The sequence below is a fragment of the Caretta caretta genome, chromosome 3, assembly GCF_965140235.1.
Source record: "Caretta caretta isolate rCarCar2 chromosome 3, rCarCar1.hap1, whole genome shotgun sequence".
NCBI lineage: Eukaryota > Metazoa > Chordata > Testudines > Cheloniidae > Caretta > Caretta caretta.
The window spans coordinates 118,072,435-118,088,548 of NC_134208.1; the positions used below are offsets into that span (position 1 = coordinate 118,072,435).

The 16,114-nt window shown below is 40.5% G+C and overlaps 1 protein-coding gene across 1 annotated transcript in view; it reads right to left on the reverse strand.

The window, feature by feature from the left end:
- IPCEF1 (interaction protein for cytohesin exchange factors 1) overlaps positions 1-16,114 on the reverse strand; it is a 122,522-nt gene that overhangs the window by 43,442 nt on the left and 62,966 nt on the right. The window contains exons 2-4 of the mRNA XM_075126828.1: positions 15,563-15,614; positions 10,646-10,682; positions 9,855-10,024 (exon numbers count right to left, since the gene is read on the reverse strand). Coding sequence (XP_074982929.1) covers positions 9,855-10,024; positions 10,646-10,682; positions 15,563-15,586 — 231 coding nt within the window. The 5' untranslated portion in view covers positions 15,587-15,614. The remainder of the gene's footprint in view (positions 1-9,854; positions 10,025-10,645; positions 10,683-15,562; positions 15,615-16,114) is intronic.

The window sequence follows — 16,114 nt, forward strand, 5'->3', positions numbered from 1 at the left end:
CTATAAAAAAAGGAGGATATTAGCCAAGAATAGTCTCACATTTTTATACGTCAAATATTTAAACTAGAGCAACTGAAGACATTGATTGAGAAAGTAAGTGCAAAGGAAGCAATGAGGTTAATCATAGGAGGTGAGGAAATTGCAGTTTGGTAGACTGGCTTCTTCTGCAGTGAGAAATGTTATTGGTTTGCTACTGTTGTTTTTTGTCTTCTCTGGATTATAATTTTAATTATCTGTCCAGGGTGCTGAGAGAGTGGGTTAGGTTTCTTTTATGTTTCACATGTTGAAATGTAATGAAGTTAAATTAACAGCAAGCAGGAGATCAGAAGTTTGTTTGTTTTTTTAAAAAGGAAAAATAATGTGTAGGAGAGAATTTTACCAAAATCGTATCATATTTAAAATGGGATAAACAATACCCTGAACAAATGCTTTCAACCTAGCAGCCACAGTAAATGAATGGAAAAATAAATGAAAGCCAGTAAGAGAAAGAGGAATTCTGGGAAAGTGCCTTCCAAGGTTTGGCTACTGACAGTACTAAGGGAAGAGAACAAGTTATGCAGGTGTAAGCAGTGTCAGGATGAGCTCCACCCTGACATCTGGTGGTGAGGTGTGGCAAGTTGTGGAAAAGAACTTCAGGGGCTGATCTCATTTGCATAGGCACACCGACCCCGCCTAGAATGAGGCCATAGCTGCCCAAATGGTCACTTTGGCTGCTGTGGGATCCCCAGTGTCTCTGTTATTGGGGCAGGAAGAATAATTTGTTATTACCCTGATTATGGGAACTGTGCTTGGAACTGTACTTGGCCTTTTGTTATGATGGAGGGACTCACCATCAACTAAGTAGCACTCGCTAGGCAAGGGTCATGGGTTTTAAAACTCTGTGAATTGAGAGAGGCTGGGGACAAGTATTAATACTTGGTGGCATGGGCCCCTTGGTGAGGGCCTTACATGCTAATTGCACTTCCTCCTCTCTCCACTGTAGAATATCAGAGCTACTTTTGATTCCATTAGGAGTCTAGTTACAGGCTGCTGAGCTCACTTTGGGCTAATAGTGCACCAGCACTGAGGCTCCCCTACTACAAGCTGAATTCACCAAAGAGCTGAACTGACTAAGAGCTGAAATCACTGAGCGTTGTGTTAAGTAGTGGGGGAGCCTGAAGATATATTGTGGAGCAGTTTGCGGGCTGGCTGGAGTGCCTTGTGGACAGGCTGGTGGAGCAGTCCGTAGGACAGAGGGAGCTGCTGGTGGGACACGGAGCAGTTTGTGGACCGGCTGGTGGAGCAGTTCGTGGGACGGCGGGAGCTGCTTGTGGGCCGCGGAGCTGAGTGAAGGAGTTCGTGGGGCAGCTGGCAGAGCGGAGCGAAGCGAAGGCCTATGGAGCTGTGGGGCGGTCAGCTTCAGATCATGTAAGGTGCCTCTTACCCCCGTCCCATCTCCACCCAGGTTGGGAGGTAAAGCTCCGCAGATAAACTTTCGAACTCTGGGGCTGCCCTGACCAGGGACAGAGACTTTTGGGTCATTGGACTTTTGGGACTTTGGGTGATTTGGGGTTGCTGGACTCAAGAACCAAAGGGAAAGGGGCATGCCCCAGTTTGCTTGGGGTGGGTTTTTTGCTCATGGGTTCTGTTATGAATTCTGTTGGTGGTGTTTCCCCAACGTAATGCCACATTGTTTCTCTCTGTTATTAAAAGGCTTTTGCTACACTCAGACTATGTGCTTGCGAGAGGGGAAGTATTGCCTCTTGGAGGCGCCCAGCGGGGGTGGTATATATTTGTCCCAGGTCACTGGGTGGGGGCTCGAGCCGATTTGCATTGTGTTATTGGAATGGATCCCCTAGATATTGAACCCGGCCCTTGTTGCTGCCAACTCTGATGGGCAGAAGGGTTACACAGGGTTAGAGTACCGAAATCTTGGTTACCTCCTGAGCTAAGTACAGTAAACAGACTACGTCTACATTTCTCTTCCCAGTATAAGCCTACAAAACCAAATGCCAACACAGTTGAGTGCTCCATGTGGTGCCTAGCATAGCATTGAAACAGAGGTTATTAAATGCACCATTGGACTGGAAAGGTACATCCACAATGCTGGGTTCTCCACTCCATCCACCACCAATCTAGCTATACAATTTTAGAAATCGAGATTAAGATGATCTTTCTAAAAAGGAACATCCCTCACCCCCAGCCCTAGCCACACACCAACTAACCGAAATTTAAAGCAAGAATGAATAAACTTTGCAACACCAGGAGGCTCTTTGGCAGCACATAATATGTATCTCCATTTATAGAAGAAAGAAGAAGAAGAAGAAGAATGCACACTACCATACTATATGTTTTTATATCTTCCTTGAGGGATCAACAAGATACTACTTGTTGGTAAATTTTGCCATTACTGAAAACGGATGCAAATTTAAGGCATTCAGAGTGTTCTTAATACACTTTTTACCATTTTAAAAGGTTGTTCAAAAATTGGAGCAGGTTCAGAGAATAGCTAAAAAATGGATCGAAGTTTGGACAAAATGCCTGACAGTGAGAGATTTAAAAAGCTCGATCTGTTTAGCTTATTAAAAAGAAGTTTTAGAGATGATTTGATTACAGTGTATAAGTACCTTCATGGGGATGAAATACCAGGTATTAGACTCCTTAATCTAGCAGAGAAAGGTATAACAAAAACCAGTGACTGGAAGTTGAAGCCAGCTAAATACAAATTAGAAATAAGGCACTAATTTTTTTTAACAGTAAGGGTGATAACCATTGTAACCAGCTCCCAAGGGAAGTGACACTTTTTCTATTGATATCTTCAAATCCAGATGGATAGCCAAACACTTGTTATGCTTCAGTCACACAAGTTACTGGGTTCAACATGGGGAGAACTAGGTGAAATTCTATGGCCTGTGGTATACAAGAGTTCAGACAAGATGATCTAATGGACCACCCTCACCCCCCAACCTTAAAAATCTATGAATTTATAAATCCAGGGAATCCTAGCCCTTTCCATTCATCTACAGAGAGTGTACCTTTATAAACAAGTGTAGGATATAGCTGTAAGTCTCATTTGGGGATTTTTCAGATTACAGCTGACCTTCTTGTTCCACTGTGGGCCACTCAGTTTTAAATGGGAATCTTTCCCCTCAGTCATTTAGGAAGATGGATACTTATAGCCTCAGTACAACAGTGCACTTAAAAAAAGGTGCTTCAACTAAGCATGGGATTCAGTCCAGCTGAAGCCACATGACTATTCACGTTCTTAACGTTAAGTAGGTGCTAAAATACTTTGCTGGAGCGGAACAATGGTGCTCAGCACTTTGCAGGATCAAAGTGTAAGTGCATTTTAGGGTTCCATGTTCATTGTGACTTCATAATTTCCACAACACATTTGATTCATTTGCAAGTTGGACATGCCTTTGTTGTTTTGGGTTGTGCGTTTTTTTTATTAATTATTATTCTTATTGCTTTGTTTTGTTTCTGTTTTAAACTGACAGCTCTATAAACTAGACCTGGTATCTTTCCTGAAATCCCAAGACATGCAGCAGGTATAACTGGGAACAAAGTTGTGATAGCTGTGTTTGCTCCCCAATATTAGCATGTGTAAAAACCAGTCAAATTTTATTGTCACAGAAATCAGCAAATGGGATGGATTCTAAATAAGCACAGGGAGCAGAATAATGTGCCATTTTGACAGTCACTTTTTGGAGTGGAATGGCATTTTAAAAGCTGAAAATTCTGTGAAAGTCATAAGCCATTATCTTTTGTCTCAAGAATTATTTTCTAACATGATTTTAAATGTACCATTATTAATTTCATAAGGATATGGTCAAGCTTCTCTATGATCCTGTTGTAATATCTCAAGATGGCCATGAAGGATTCAAATTAAAAGAACCCTGATCTACCTTTACAGCAGGATGTTCAAAAAGAAAGAACAAACTGATACATTGTGATTTTGAGATGGGTTACCCTACATAGAAAGGGAAACTGCCCAATCGTTTGAAAGTTCACAAATCAAGATACAGTATATCATCATGCATAAATTGGGATGTACATTTAAAAAATATATATATATATATCATTGGTATGTTAGAGCCTAGTATTAGAAGCAGCTCTCTTGCTGAAAAGTCAGTGACTATAGCTGGTTTGTGAAAAATTTCAAAATTTTTAAGCTGTCAAATGATTTTAAAAATCATAATTAATTGCGAGATTATAAAAATTGTTGCAATTAATCGCACTGTTAAACAGTAATAGAATACCAATTTAAATGTATAATATCCATTTCAATGGGTTTGAAATAAACCCATTTGTTTTTTAGTTTTAATGTTTTGCGATATTAAAGCAATTTATAAAATATAAATCATTTCCATTTTAGGCAAACAAAAAATATCTATAAAAATCTTGAGAAGTATTTTGATTAAAAATGTCACCAGATTTGTTGCAAAACACAAACTGGTTCATTAATGCCAACTTTTTTGAAAACTTTTTTAAAAAACGGATCAATTTTTGACCAAAAAAAACCTTTTCATTCAAAAGATTTCAACCAACTATATTTGTGATAGACACAAAACACAGGATCCCAGTGAAAGATACTAAGCCACTTTACCATTTACTTTAATAGGTTGAATACCCTTGGCTATGGTTTTGGATTCTTATCTTTACTTTTTACGTGTTATTTATGTGATGCTGTATGGAATCTGGGGGACACTTGAGGATATTATGAATATCAATATTGTCAAATTGCAATGAGTTGTGCCAGATATGCCCTGTAAGGTATCTGAAAAAAATGTTATAATTTGCCAGATATGATGATCTTGTTTATATGTTTGTACCACCTTCGTATTATGGGTTATAGATACATATGTATGTCTGTATTTCAAAACTTGTGCTATGTTTCTGGGTGACACCCCCAGAGAGTTTCAGCAGTGCCTAGCCTGCTTGATGGCTCATTAAGGATCATCAGCTATACAACTGACTCATTGAGAGAAGGCAGATACACCTTGTGACTCAGCAAGGCATGCAGGGACATGCCTATGGACAGAACTCTAAGGTTTCCAAGCCATGTGCTGGGCAGCTTGCGTTTGGGACAAAGGAAGCACAGGCCACATGGCAAAAGACTATAAGAGGCAGCTGCATCTTCTCCATTTTGTCTTCAGTCCTGCTTCTTGTCTTCAATCCTGCTTCTTACCTCTGGAAGGACTTTGCTACAAACTGACACTCTGAACAAAGGACTGAATGATCTATCCAAGCTGTGGATGTGTTCCAGAGGGACTTTCAAGCCAGCAAACACACCAATTACTGCTAAGAACTTGATATATTGATTTTGAAGTCTTTGTACGTATGTGATTGTTTTACCATGTAACATCTCTCTTCTTGTTTTTTCTTTATAATAAGCCTTTAGTTTTAGACACTAACGGATTGGCTGGCAGCATGGTATTTTGGGTAAGATCCAAACCTATATTGACCTGGTAATGTGGCTGACCCTTTGGGGTCAGAAGAACATTTTGTATATGTGAGCAGAGTTTTTTTAAAATAACTTCTCACTGTACTGGACTTAGGGTGCTGGCTGGGAGCCAGAGAACTGGAATGCAATAAAGAGGGCTGTGTGATTTTTTTTCTTCTTCTTCTTGATAATTGGTGTGGGGAATCAGAAGCACAGTTTGTCACTGGTTGGGGAGTTTAACTTCAGTGTTATCCACCAGTCTTGGGAGTATCTGCTCTCCCTTTTGCAATATGCCCTGACCTTGGCATTTCCAGTGAGGGCTATCCCAGGCACCATGCTTCTGTTCTCTTAAAAGTTAAGAGAACATAAGCAATAGGGGGAAAGGTGAGAAATTGATAGCGCTGGAGATTGAGTTGTCACTTCATCCACAGAACAGCAGAGCACTGACAGCACAAACTGGTTTCTGTGGCCTCATCAGCATGCTTCAGTTGTGGCTGGGGGGACCATTTGTAGGCATGAGTGAGAAGTTCAACCTCCATGTCTACTCAATGCTCTGCTTCTCCGATAAATCCTAAGATTGCCAGTTGTGGATAATTTTTGTAATGTTTATCCAGGCCTGTGAGGAACCAGAATGAAAATTAACTGACCTCATAGTCCAACGAACAGTCAGCAGAAGGCAATGACTTTTCGTCAGTGCCAAAGGGTCTGATGAGCACAGTTTAAACACAATTAGTTAGAGCAAAACTTAAGGATAAATGTTGAGTCTATCATCACCTGAACCCCCTTTTATTGTATTCATCAGATGATTTTTCTAAGCTGATTCCTCATGAAACGGTGTTAGAGATCAAGACTTTGAACAATGTGTATAGCTATAGAAGGAAACTTGGAATTTTTGTCCATCCACTGAAAGTCACACAAGTAATCCTACAGATACACAACAAACAGTTGATTAGTCTCCCACTTTCCAATGAATCACAGGTGCACATGTGAGACAGATGTGAGATGAAACAGGAGTCTAGCACCAGAATTATTTGTGTTCATTTTTTCCCTTCCATGCAGAAGTAATGCCCCACTCACAAGGTTTCAGTATGAATGCTCCAGACTAGAACTAAAACTGCTTGGGGGAGGCAGAACCTGATGATGTCCTTTCTAAATGTTCCGTTTAGAAGCATCCATCCGTACAGAACAGCAACAAAAAGAGGGAACTAGAGACTAGCAGACAGTGACTCTCAAAGATGTCTGGAGTTCAGTCTGGATACGCATTCAGACATTTTGGAGCTTATCAGACTAACTTATTAAGATTGCCCCACGTACTCCCAAATCAGTTCTCATTCACACCTTTCACCCAATCAGATCCTTCTCCATTTCCTTCTCCCAAGGTACTTCCTGACTACCTTAACTGTCTCTCCTCATCCTTTTTTATTAAGGTCACAAATCTGCCACTGTTCCTGTTGAGATTTCCCAGCTGCTGTCTTCTGATACACTGCTGGTGAGACGTGAATGCATTCGTTCCCCATTCCCTCTTCCGTGGAAGACCCAATATTTGAGCACAATAGCCAGATCAACAAAGTTCCAGAGCTTCTGAGGCCTTAGGACAGATTTAATCAAGAGCATGCAATGCACTGGGGACTGTGGAGAATACCTCACCCTAACCTGAGAAAACAGAAATGTGGATTCAGTTAGAGATTCCACACAAATTCTGATATTTCTCCAGCCTTACTAGAAAAAGGCCATCAACAGCACACTGCTGTTGCTATGCTACCGTTGTCACTATCTGGTTGACTGTAGCATCTACAGAAAGTGAAAAAACCTCTTGCTTCTTAAAATAAAGAAAGGGGTCATACAGAACCACAGACAGCCTAGGTCACTCACTTCATTCATTCATTTGACCTCAGCTTGATTCCGCCCTCACCACTCTTCACCAGTGTGTCAGTGTCGAAGGATCTATGTTTAAAGGCCCTTTTCTACAGTAATCTGAGTTGAGTGTTTAGATGCTAAAGTGGAAAGTTACTCTGCTGCCTCCTCCCAGCCTGACATACAGCAGCTGATCCCCACATTGTTGAAACTACAGAATATTCTAATGTTTTTTAAAACATATAGGGCCCAATTCTTAGGTCAGTTGTGCTGGTGTAAGTCAGGATTAACTCTACTAACGGTAATATAATTGCACCAGTATAAAAATTGGTGTCATGCAGGTGAATTGGGTCCATAATATCTTTCAGCAAGTCAATAAGAAACCAGCAGAATCTTATTATATGCTGGTCCACAAACACTGCATCTTTATTCTGCTTCAGGCACTTGCATTTAGGAGCAGGAGTGATTAAGTGGCCAAGGCATTAACGAGCATTTCTAAACATCAGTGAAGAGGTGAAAATATTTGCTAAGCTATAAAATATAATGGGCAAAATACAGCCCCAGGAGAATTCCCCTGAAATTAATCAAACTGCACCTGGGATGGCTTCGATCTAATAAAGGGTAAGCGAGAAAGGTTTCCTCTTCCTTTGACACCTTTTCGTTGGTGTGATGCTGCTGAGCACTGTCTAGAGCTACGCTGGGGGGAGGCCTGTTCTTTAAGTTGTCCAAGGTAACAATAGACCAGCTCAGCCTGTTACATAAAATTGTTTATAAAATCAAGAAAAGGTGGAGACAAATGAGCCAGTACAAACTGGACTGCTTACATTAAAACAACGGTGATGAGGGGTCTTCCAGGCATAAAGTTGCAGACTGATAGGACATTGAACTGAAAGAGTCTCAAAATGGGAGGAAATGTTTAGGGTTAAAATCACTGAAATGTTTTTTGAATGGTTAACTAAATAAAGTAGCCACCCCTTTTTGGACATGGTCCATCTGGGGGTCACTCAGTGACAGTCAGGGGTGTGGGACATGGACTGTAAGGAGACAACTTTATCAGCATGGCTTCCATCTCCATCATCTCCTCGGACCCCAGAATCTACCATTGGGCCTTCATCATCCTGATCCTAAGAGAGAGACCTGAACAGAGCAAGCCAGGGAGAGGAAACTGATGATAGCGCCACCTCCACCTGGGATGTAAGATTTGCATTTCACACCCTCATGTCAATTTCCTTCCCACTCTTAGTTTTCCTCTTTCCGATCTCTCTCTTTCCTTTTACTTTTGGTCCAAAAAAATTCTGTTTAGCAGGCCAAGTCTGACATGTCTCAGAGTGGCTGATAAACCTGTGCTATGCCCGTGCCTCTCCAGTACCAAGGCTGAAAGTCAGATTCAACAGCAGAGTCAGGAGCTGCATTTTCTAGCCTTGTTATTCTTCTCTCCTCGTGTGTCTGTCTTCTTTTTATCTTAAAGAAGGAAGGATTGGACTCAACAACAACGGCGGCAACAAGAACTGCTGCAAACCACCTCAATGGTCTTCTCTTTTCCTCTAAAAGAACAGTTAATAGCATCTAAAAAGAGCCCCGGAAAGGGGTTTCTCTCTATAAAAGAACTCTCTCCAGCTAAAGGGATGTTAAAATGAAAACCTTTCTTCATATTTTACGTTTAAATGTTTTAGCAGCTTTCTTTGACAAAAGGTTTTTAAAAATTTTAGCGGTAATTGCTACAATGTAACTAAGCCAGTGAAGATGTGACAAGAAGTCCCAGACCACACTGAACTGTTCACTGTTGTAATTGTAAACAAAGCTTTCAGTGACATCTTACCCCTTGTTGGGCCCAAGACATCCCTTTTTCAGCAGGACAGCTATTTGCATTTTTAAAAGTTAATCATTCACTATTCAGCAATTTAAACTCCACTGTGCTGTCCTAGTCGCCTAATCCCCTGACCCCTCCCAATTCAGTGCAGGTGTCCACAGAAAAAACACAGTAGGAGCTTTTGTGCCAGATCCATGGGACACATGAGTGAAACAGAGCAGTGAATGTGATGACAACAAGACAAGAGATAACACCACAATGAGCTGGCCAAGCTGTAATTCTGACGCCAGCTTTACTATCAGGCAACAAAAATATCAAAAGGAGAGTAAAAGACAGGTCAAGCAAGGTTCAAACTGGAGGTGGGAGAAATAAGCAAGTCCCCTTATTAAAATTATGCAATTAGTTCCATTGAGAACATGAGGAGAGTGCTGCCCCTTCCTTGACGGTAAGTGCCTGTAAGCTTCTTCAATTTGCAAGTTCCTTCCAGCATTTAAATGACAGTGGAGCCTGTGAAGAACACGCAGGCTTAAAGGAACAGACTGTCTGACAAATCCATTTCACAAGTGCTTGCAGAAGCAAAAAATGTAGAAAGTTTCTAGTATTTGCTCATTTTGCAAGAAATCTCAGGGCTGAGCAAAAACTAAATAAGCCTGATCATTTATATATCTCCAGATTATACTTCAGATCTTCCCCAACTCTTTCCTTCCCAGTGCCAGTAGTCCCTGCTTAGTCACTCACACACAGTTAGGAGTTTATTGTACTCACCAATTGGCTGCTGTACCAGTATAATGATGACCCCTTCAGCACAAACCAGAACTTTTTCCATTTGTTACCAATGAAAGGTCCTTTTTCCTTTTTCTTGTAGAGCCACCCCTGGTAATCAGCTCGTCCCAGGTCCTTACACGATATCCTCCGTCGACTCATAACAACAATCTCTGTGCCATTAAAATAAATGGTTCTGCTTGTTTAAATCTACAAAGCTAAATAAATTAAATATATCAGACCATCTACATTTGCTATATTAACAGTCATCCAAGTGTCTCTTAAAATGCACATCAAAGTCAGATGGTCAGTCAGTTTTATGATGTCTGTTAGACACATTCATTTAAAAGGCATTCTAAATGTACAAAGATAAAATGAGAAGATGTTCTCAGAAAATAAATTACATGTACTGATTACTCTAAAGATAATTGCACACAAATAAGACATGAATTATTGTAAAATAAAACAAACTAGATAAAAATGCGTTTTGTCCTTCTTACAGCTGCATTAGAAAACAATAGATCTATTTAAGTCACAGCTAGAGAGGACTAGCTTTCAACTAAATGAAAAGCTGCATGTCTCTCTCTAGAATCTCCAGCTCTGTGTCTATTGACATACCACAAAGGCTTAGTCCAAAAGAACAGCATGCTGTCATTTTTTCAGAATTGATGCAAAAATAAGCAGAGTTTAACCAACAGTCCTTCACCAGCTAACCAGCGGTACGAAAACCTCGACCTCCCCCCAACAAGACACACTTTTAAAGAAAAGAAAAGAAGAGGGGAAAGATCCGTTACCTTGACTTTTCTGTTTGGTCTTCTGACGCAAGGGAACCTGCAAGAAATGCAGGAAGGAAAGAAAGGAAATTTCAGATTGTGTTACAACATTTGTAAAGAAAGACTGGGGCAACTGGAGAGGGGGGTGTTTATCTAAAAACCCACTTGCAGCTAAAGGGAAGCTACTAGCTGAAGCATAAAATGTGTTAATTAAAACTGATGTATGTGCAGTTGAACAAGAACAAATGTAGCACTATTATACATATGAATCAATCCACTAGTGCTTCCTGTTTCACACCCACAGGAGCCTCTCTCGGATTGCTTTTTAGCTGAATCGTATAATGTTCTCTGAAGCAAAAAAAAGAAAAGTTAAGCCTGCAACATTTTAAGCCTTATTGCCTTTATTAGGGATAATTACTAATATGTAAGGGTGAAAAAAACATGGCAGGTATTTTATCATCATTGATATAGCACATTGTGGGCATTACTGTAAACAAATAATAAAAACAAAAATATCACTGCTTTTCCCCCCTCTTTGTCTTTCTAGTACACATTGCCCCCTACATGAGTAAGATGTTGACAGAATACGTTACAGATAGGAGGATAGTGTCTCAATATTAAAAAAATATGGTCCACATTTGGTGGATTTTCCTCATTATAATGTATAATATATATGCTTAGTTGATTATGTTATCCCATATATATTTATGTATTTTAATTATAGGCACTCATTTTCATATTTTACATATAGTATATTTTATCCAACATTATTATATGGAAAATACATTTGCCTTACTGAAAAATTATGACATGAAACTAAGGGTTATCAGCTTGAGTTAAAACCTATAGGGGAGCCTGACATTGAATTTGAGCTGCCAACTCAAATTAAAAGCTGAGTTGCTGTGTTTTCACTGCTATTTTAACCTGAGTTAGTTCATGTGGGTTAGCTAACCCAAGTTAAGAACACACCATTTTGTGCAGTGTACACATAACCTAAACTGAATGAAGTGGAGTCCAGAGAATAGGGAATTAGGAATCAAAAGTCCTGGGTTCTACTCTTACCTCAGACAAGGCAACTCACTGCTCTTTGCCTCAGTTTTCCCATCTATAAAATGGGGAAAATAATAGATACTCTTTTTAAAACATTCAGACCTCTCACTGAAAAATGATGCATACAAGCTTAGTATTTTGATATTTGTTTACACACACAATCCAGCTATGCAGAGGTGATATTCATCTGATGAATTGCAGAACTGTGTAACAAAGGACTATAATGTATCTTTGAACACTTAACTTGCCAAGATATTCGTCCTTTAAGTTATATTATCTTTAGGGAGAGAAAAGCTATTTTATGCTCTTTGGGGAGGTTTTCATGGCTCCACGTACCGGTGAACTCATGGTAACTAAGACGCTTAGCTTTAGAGTGGCCAGGGACACACACACACACAAATATCAAAATCATGTTTTTCTAAACCTCAAACATTTTCTCAATATTTTGCTCTGTAACATAGGTAACACATACATAACTGTGCACCAGAAAGTTTTTATTGGTGCTTATTTGGGATGACCTACCTAACTCACTTGTGGATGGCTTTGCCAAGAGTGAATGATCCCAGACTCATCATTTTTTATTTATGCTGTAGTCCATTGGATGTTTCTCTCAGGACAATGTTTTCCTTGGTCTATTCCCATGGAGCAATGAGCAAATAGACCAGTTACATGGGAGCCACTAATGTTCCCCCACTCCCATATGGGATGACCCTGAAGTCGTCTTTCCAAAGGAAGTTGTCCCTGACTCAGGCCTGAGCCCATAGGAAAATAGTAAGAGCTGCCAGGACTACCTCCTTGGACCCAGTACCTCCTACCTAGCAATTAGGCTGGGATGACGAAAGAGGGAGACGAAATAACACCTCTTATGCAGAATCCAGGTAGTGGGAATGATTCCATGATGCTGTAAATCGCATCGTGTAAATCCAGATTAACGAAATGTTATGATGGTAAAATTGCAACACAGTGACAGGATGTGGCTCTCTGTAACTATTTGATGAAGAAGTAGCTCTCCTGCTAATGCACGACCTTTATCACTGAGCTAAAGCAAAATAGCTTAGACCATAGACTGGTTTGAACGGAAGAGACAGAATCCTCATTGCATGAATCATTTATAACTGAACGGGACGAATCACTGGTAAATACATTGGAGGCAGCAATCCCAGGATCTGGGCATGGATTGCAGTCACCATGAATTAATATACACTTCTGGTACCAGTTTCTATGGTTCTAGTAGCAGAAAGCCATGAACTTTTCTGTTAGATGACAAACATGAAACCTATGACTAGTGTGCTCTGTTTTCACAAGCCCAACAGCCTTTATTACGTGTTAATAAAATCATATAAAAATAAGAACAGGAGCACTTTTTCTTCTTTAAAAAAATATTCCATTTATTCCTAACAGGTCATGGGCACAGTCAAGGGTCCCTGTAGTCCAGGACTCTGCAGCAGTGGAATTTGTCATGGAATCTCCCCACTCTCACAGAATTGTGCTCCAGAATTTCAGCTCTGATATCCCTCCTGGTCCCAAAGCTAATAAATTTAATATGGGGAAAAAACAGCTGTACTCACTGAACTCATGTTCATATTTAATATTGTTGAAACCTCCATTTTTTTTAATTTAATCTACCACTACACTTGCAGTCTGCAGTTTGACAAAAAATCCAGAGACTTGCAAAATTTAGGTCCAGCTTGTCACAAAACACACAGGATGTTGGGTTGTACTAGCAAATGGTTCTCCAAAAATCAGATTGAAGTTTCCCATCTGCAAGATATCCAGATATGGCCACCATGTATAGGGAATCTTTCAATTCAGGATACTCAGGTGGGTAGCACAAGGAATCAATAGAGAGCCACTTGAGATTTTCCGGTTTGCAAGTTTAATTTCAGATCAAGAGACAAATCCTTTTAACAAGGAAGAGTTTTTCAAGACAATGAGAAGCAGCTGAAAATCACTATAAAAACACACCCAACCATAACCAATAGAACCGATGGTCCAAACCAGTGGTATAGCAGCCATGTCAGAAGAGACTATATGGATTACATAAGGTGCACTCACTGGAACAATATATGACTATTTGGTATGCTTCTTAAAGCCCCAGCTCCTGGAGTCATCCAATTTATGTGAGAATCTCAGCTTTCATTATCCTTCAAAGAGGAAAGATGAAAACATGAATCCCCTAATGGTCCCAAAACAGAAAGGCAAATAAACTGAATTTAATTTTTAAAAATTTCATTATTTTTAAGCCACTCCTGATTTTGTGCAGCCTGACTCCTGATTTTTGCTTGCAGTTGACAATACTGCAATTTTTTTCATTGTAGTTTTACACATCAGGAATGTGGTGGACAGTGATGGGACTGTGGCCTACTGGAACCTCTGCACCTAAATGTAGACCGCAAACCTATGGCTTACTATCCAGAGCTCCTCCTGCAGAGTGCAAATACATACATGCCCTAGCTGTAGCTTGATGAAACTGCAGAGCTCAAACTAGGGCACATTCACTTACCTCACTGGCTGACCCAATCAATAGGCAGGAATTATAGAGGTGTGACAGTTTGGGGGATACGTCTGTGGCAGCTGACGAATTCCATTTTGGTTTTGTGAACATCACGTTGTATTTTCAACCTCCCTCTAGAAGGTAGCCTTTGGTGTGGCTTTGAACATTCATTTGGTAGCAGGAACTGACATCTGGAGGACAGATTAGGAGTATGCTCCATAGTGTAGCATAGCTCCATAGTGTAGACTCAGCCTATGCCAATGGAAGGGGTTTTTCTGTTGCTGTAGGAACACCACTTCCCTGAACAACGTTAGCCACATCAACAGAAGCACTCTTCCAGCAATACAGAGGAGTCTACACTGGGGGTACTCTTGGAATAGCTGCGACACTAATGGATGTGGATTTTTCACACCCCTAAGCACGAACCTAAATTTTAAATGTAGACCAGGCCTTAAGGCATCCTGTAAATCTCTTGTGTTTTAATGGTAGAGTGTTAGAGATTAAGGCCAAAAAGGACCACCAGATCATCTAGTCTGACCTCCTGTATAGCACAGGCCATCAACACCACCCAGCAACTGCACACTAACCCAACAACCGAAATGAGGCCAAAGTATTAGTCCATAGGAGACTAGACTATTGCACTGCAAGTAGAGAATAGGAGAGCCCAATGTGCACCAATGCCCGAAGGACCCATAATGGTAGGGAAATGATTAAGTGAGAAATACCCAGATCATCCTGGCAAATGACCCGCATGCAGATGCTGCGGAGGAAAGCAAATAATCCCCCAGGTCACTGCCTATCTGACCTGTGGAAAATTCCTTCCCAAGCCCACATATAGCAAAGTGAGAGTATGAGAGTGAATATAGAAGCAAATATATTTGCTAAGCCTGTGTTCCTTGCTTTACTGCCATGGTATCCCTGAAGGGTGTAAGTAGAAAACCAGAGCTCCCACACCAGGTGATCTCTGGGGAAAAATGTGTCTAAGCAACAGGAGGTTTGGGAGGGCTGACACACTGATTCTGGGGTCTAGGCTAACAGATTGTGGGATACCACTGCCCAAGAAGGGTCAGACATGGGATCTGCACCTGAGAGAGTGCCAGAGAGACCCAGAATCAGGAACAGTGATCAGAGTCACTACCAAGACCCAATGGGCTTAAAAGAACATGGGACTCAGCTGTTGGATCAAAGCAAAACAGACTGGCGCTCCTCCAGAGAGCAGGACTGGACCAGGTTGTGACAATCTCATTGGCTGTCCCAATCAATAATCAAGAACTTATTTAAAGATTGAATGTGACCTCAACCTTTTGGAGAGCAAAACTACACACACAAGTAGGGCACTTCCCTCAACCCATCCTGCAACTAATGGCTGTAGCCAAAATTGTAGATATACTTACAAGAGCATTCCCATCAGCAGCCATGTAGGATTCCAAAACCCAAGGGGAAAAGCTGCAACAAAGAAAAAATATATGTTTATTTAAGATCTAAGCCACACTTTTACAGCATAAATCTCAGTGAACCGAGAAAATAGTTTTCAAAAATGTTCTAAATTGCCTAAGTTTACAAAAGTTATGTTCTTCAAACTTAAGGGTGCTGTATATGATGTAACTTTACTAGCAGAGAAGTAAAATAATGATCTGGACCGGAGGTCTAGCGTCATCAAGTCTTTTTTCAAGATGCGCAATATAAAAGCTCAAGGATAAAATTTGTTTTAGGCAATGGGTAGAGCTGGTCTAAAAATAATTTTCCCTATAGAAATTTTTGATTAATATGAAGAACTGATTAAAAAAACCCTAAAATTTTCATCAGAAATGTAGTTTTCCGACTAAAGACTTTGGTCAAAAATGGGAGTAGTGTATCAAATGAGTTTAGTTTGTTCCTCATGTCCCCATTCTCCTCTATGGGCTAGGATCCCCCAGCTGGACTACATCTCCCATAAGCCATCCTGG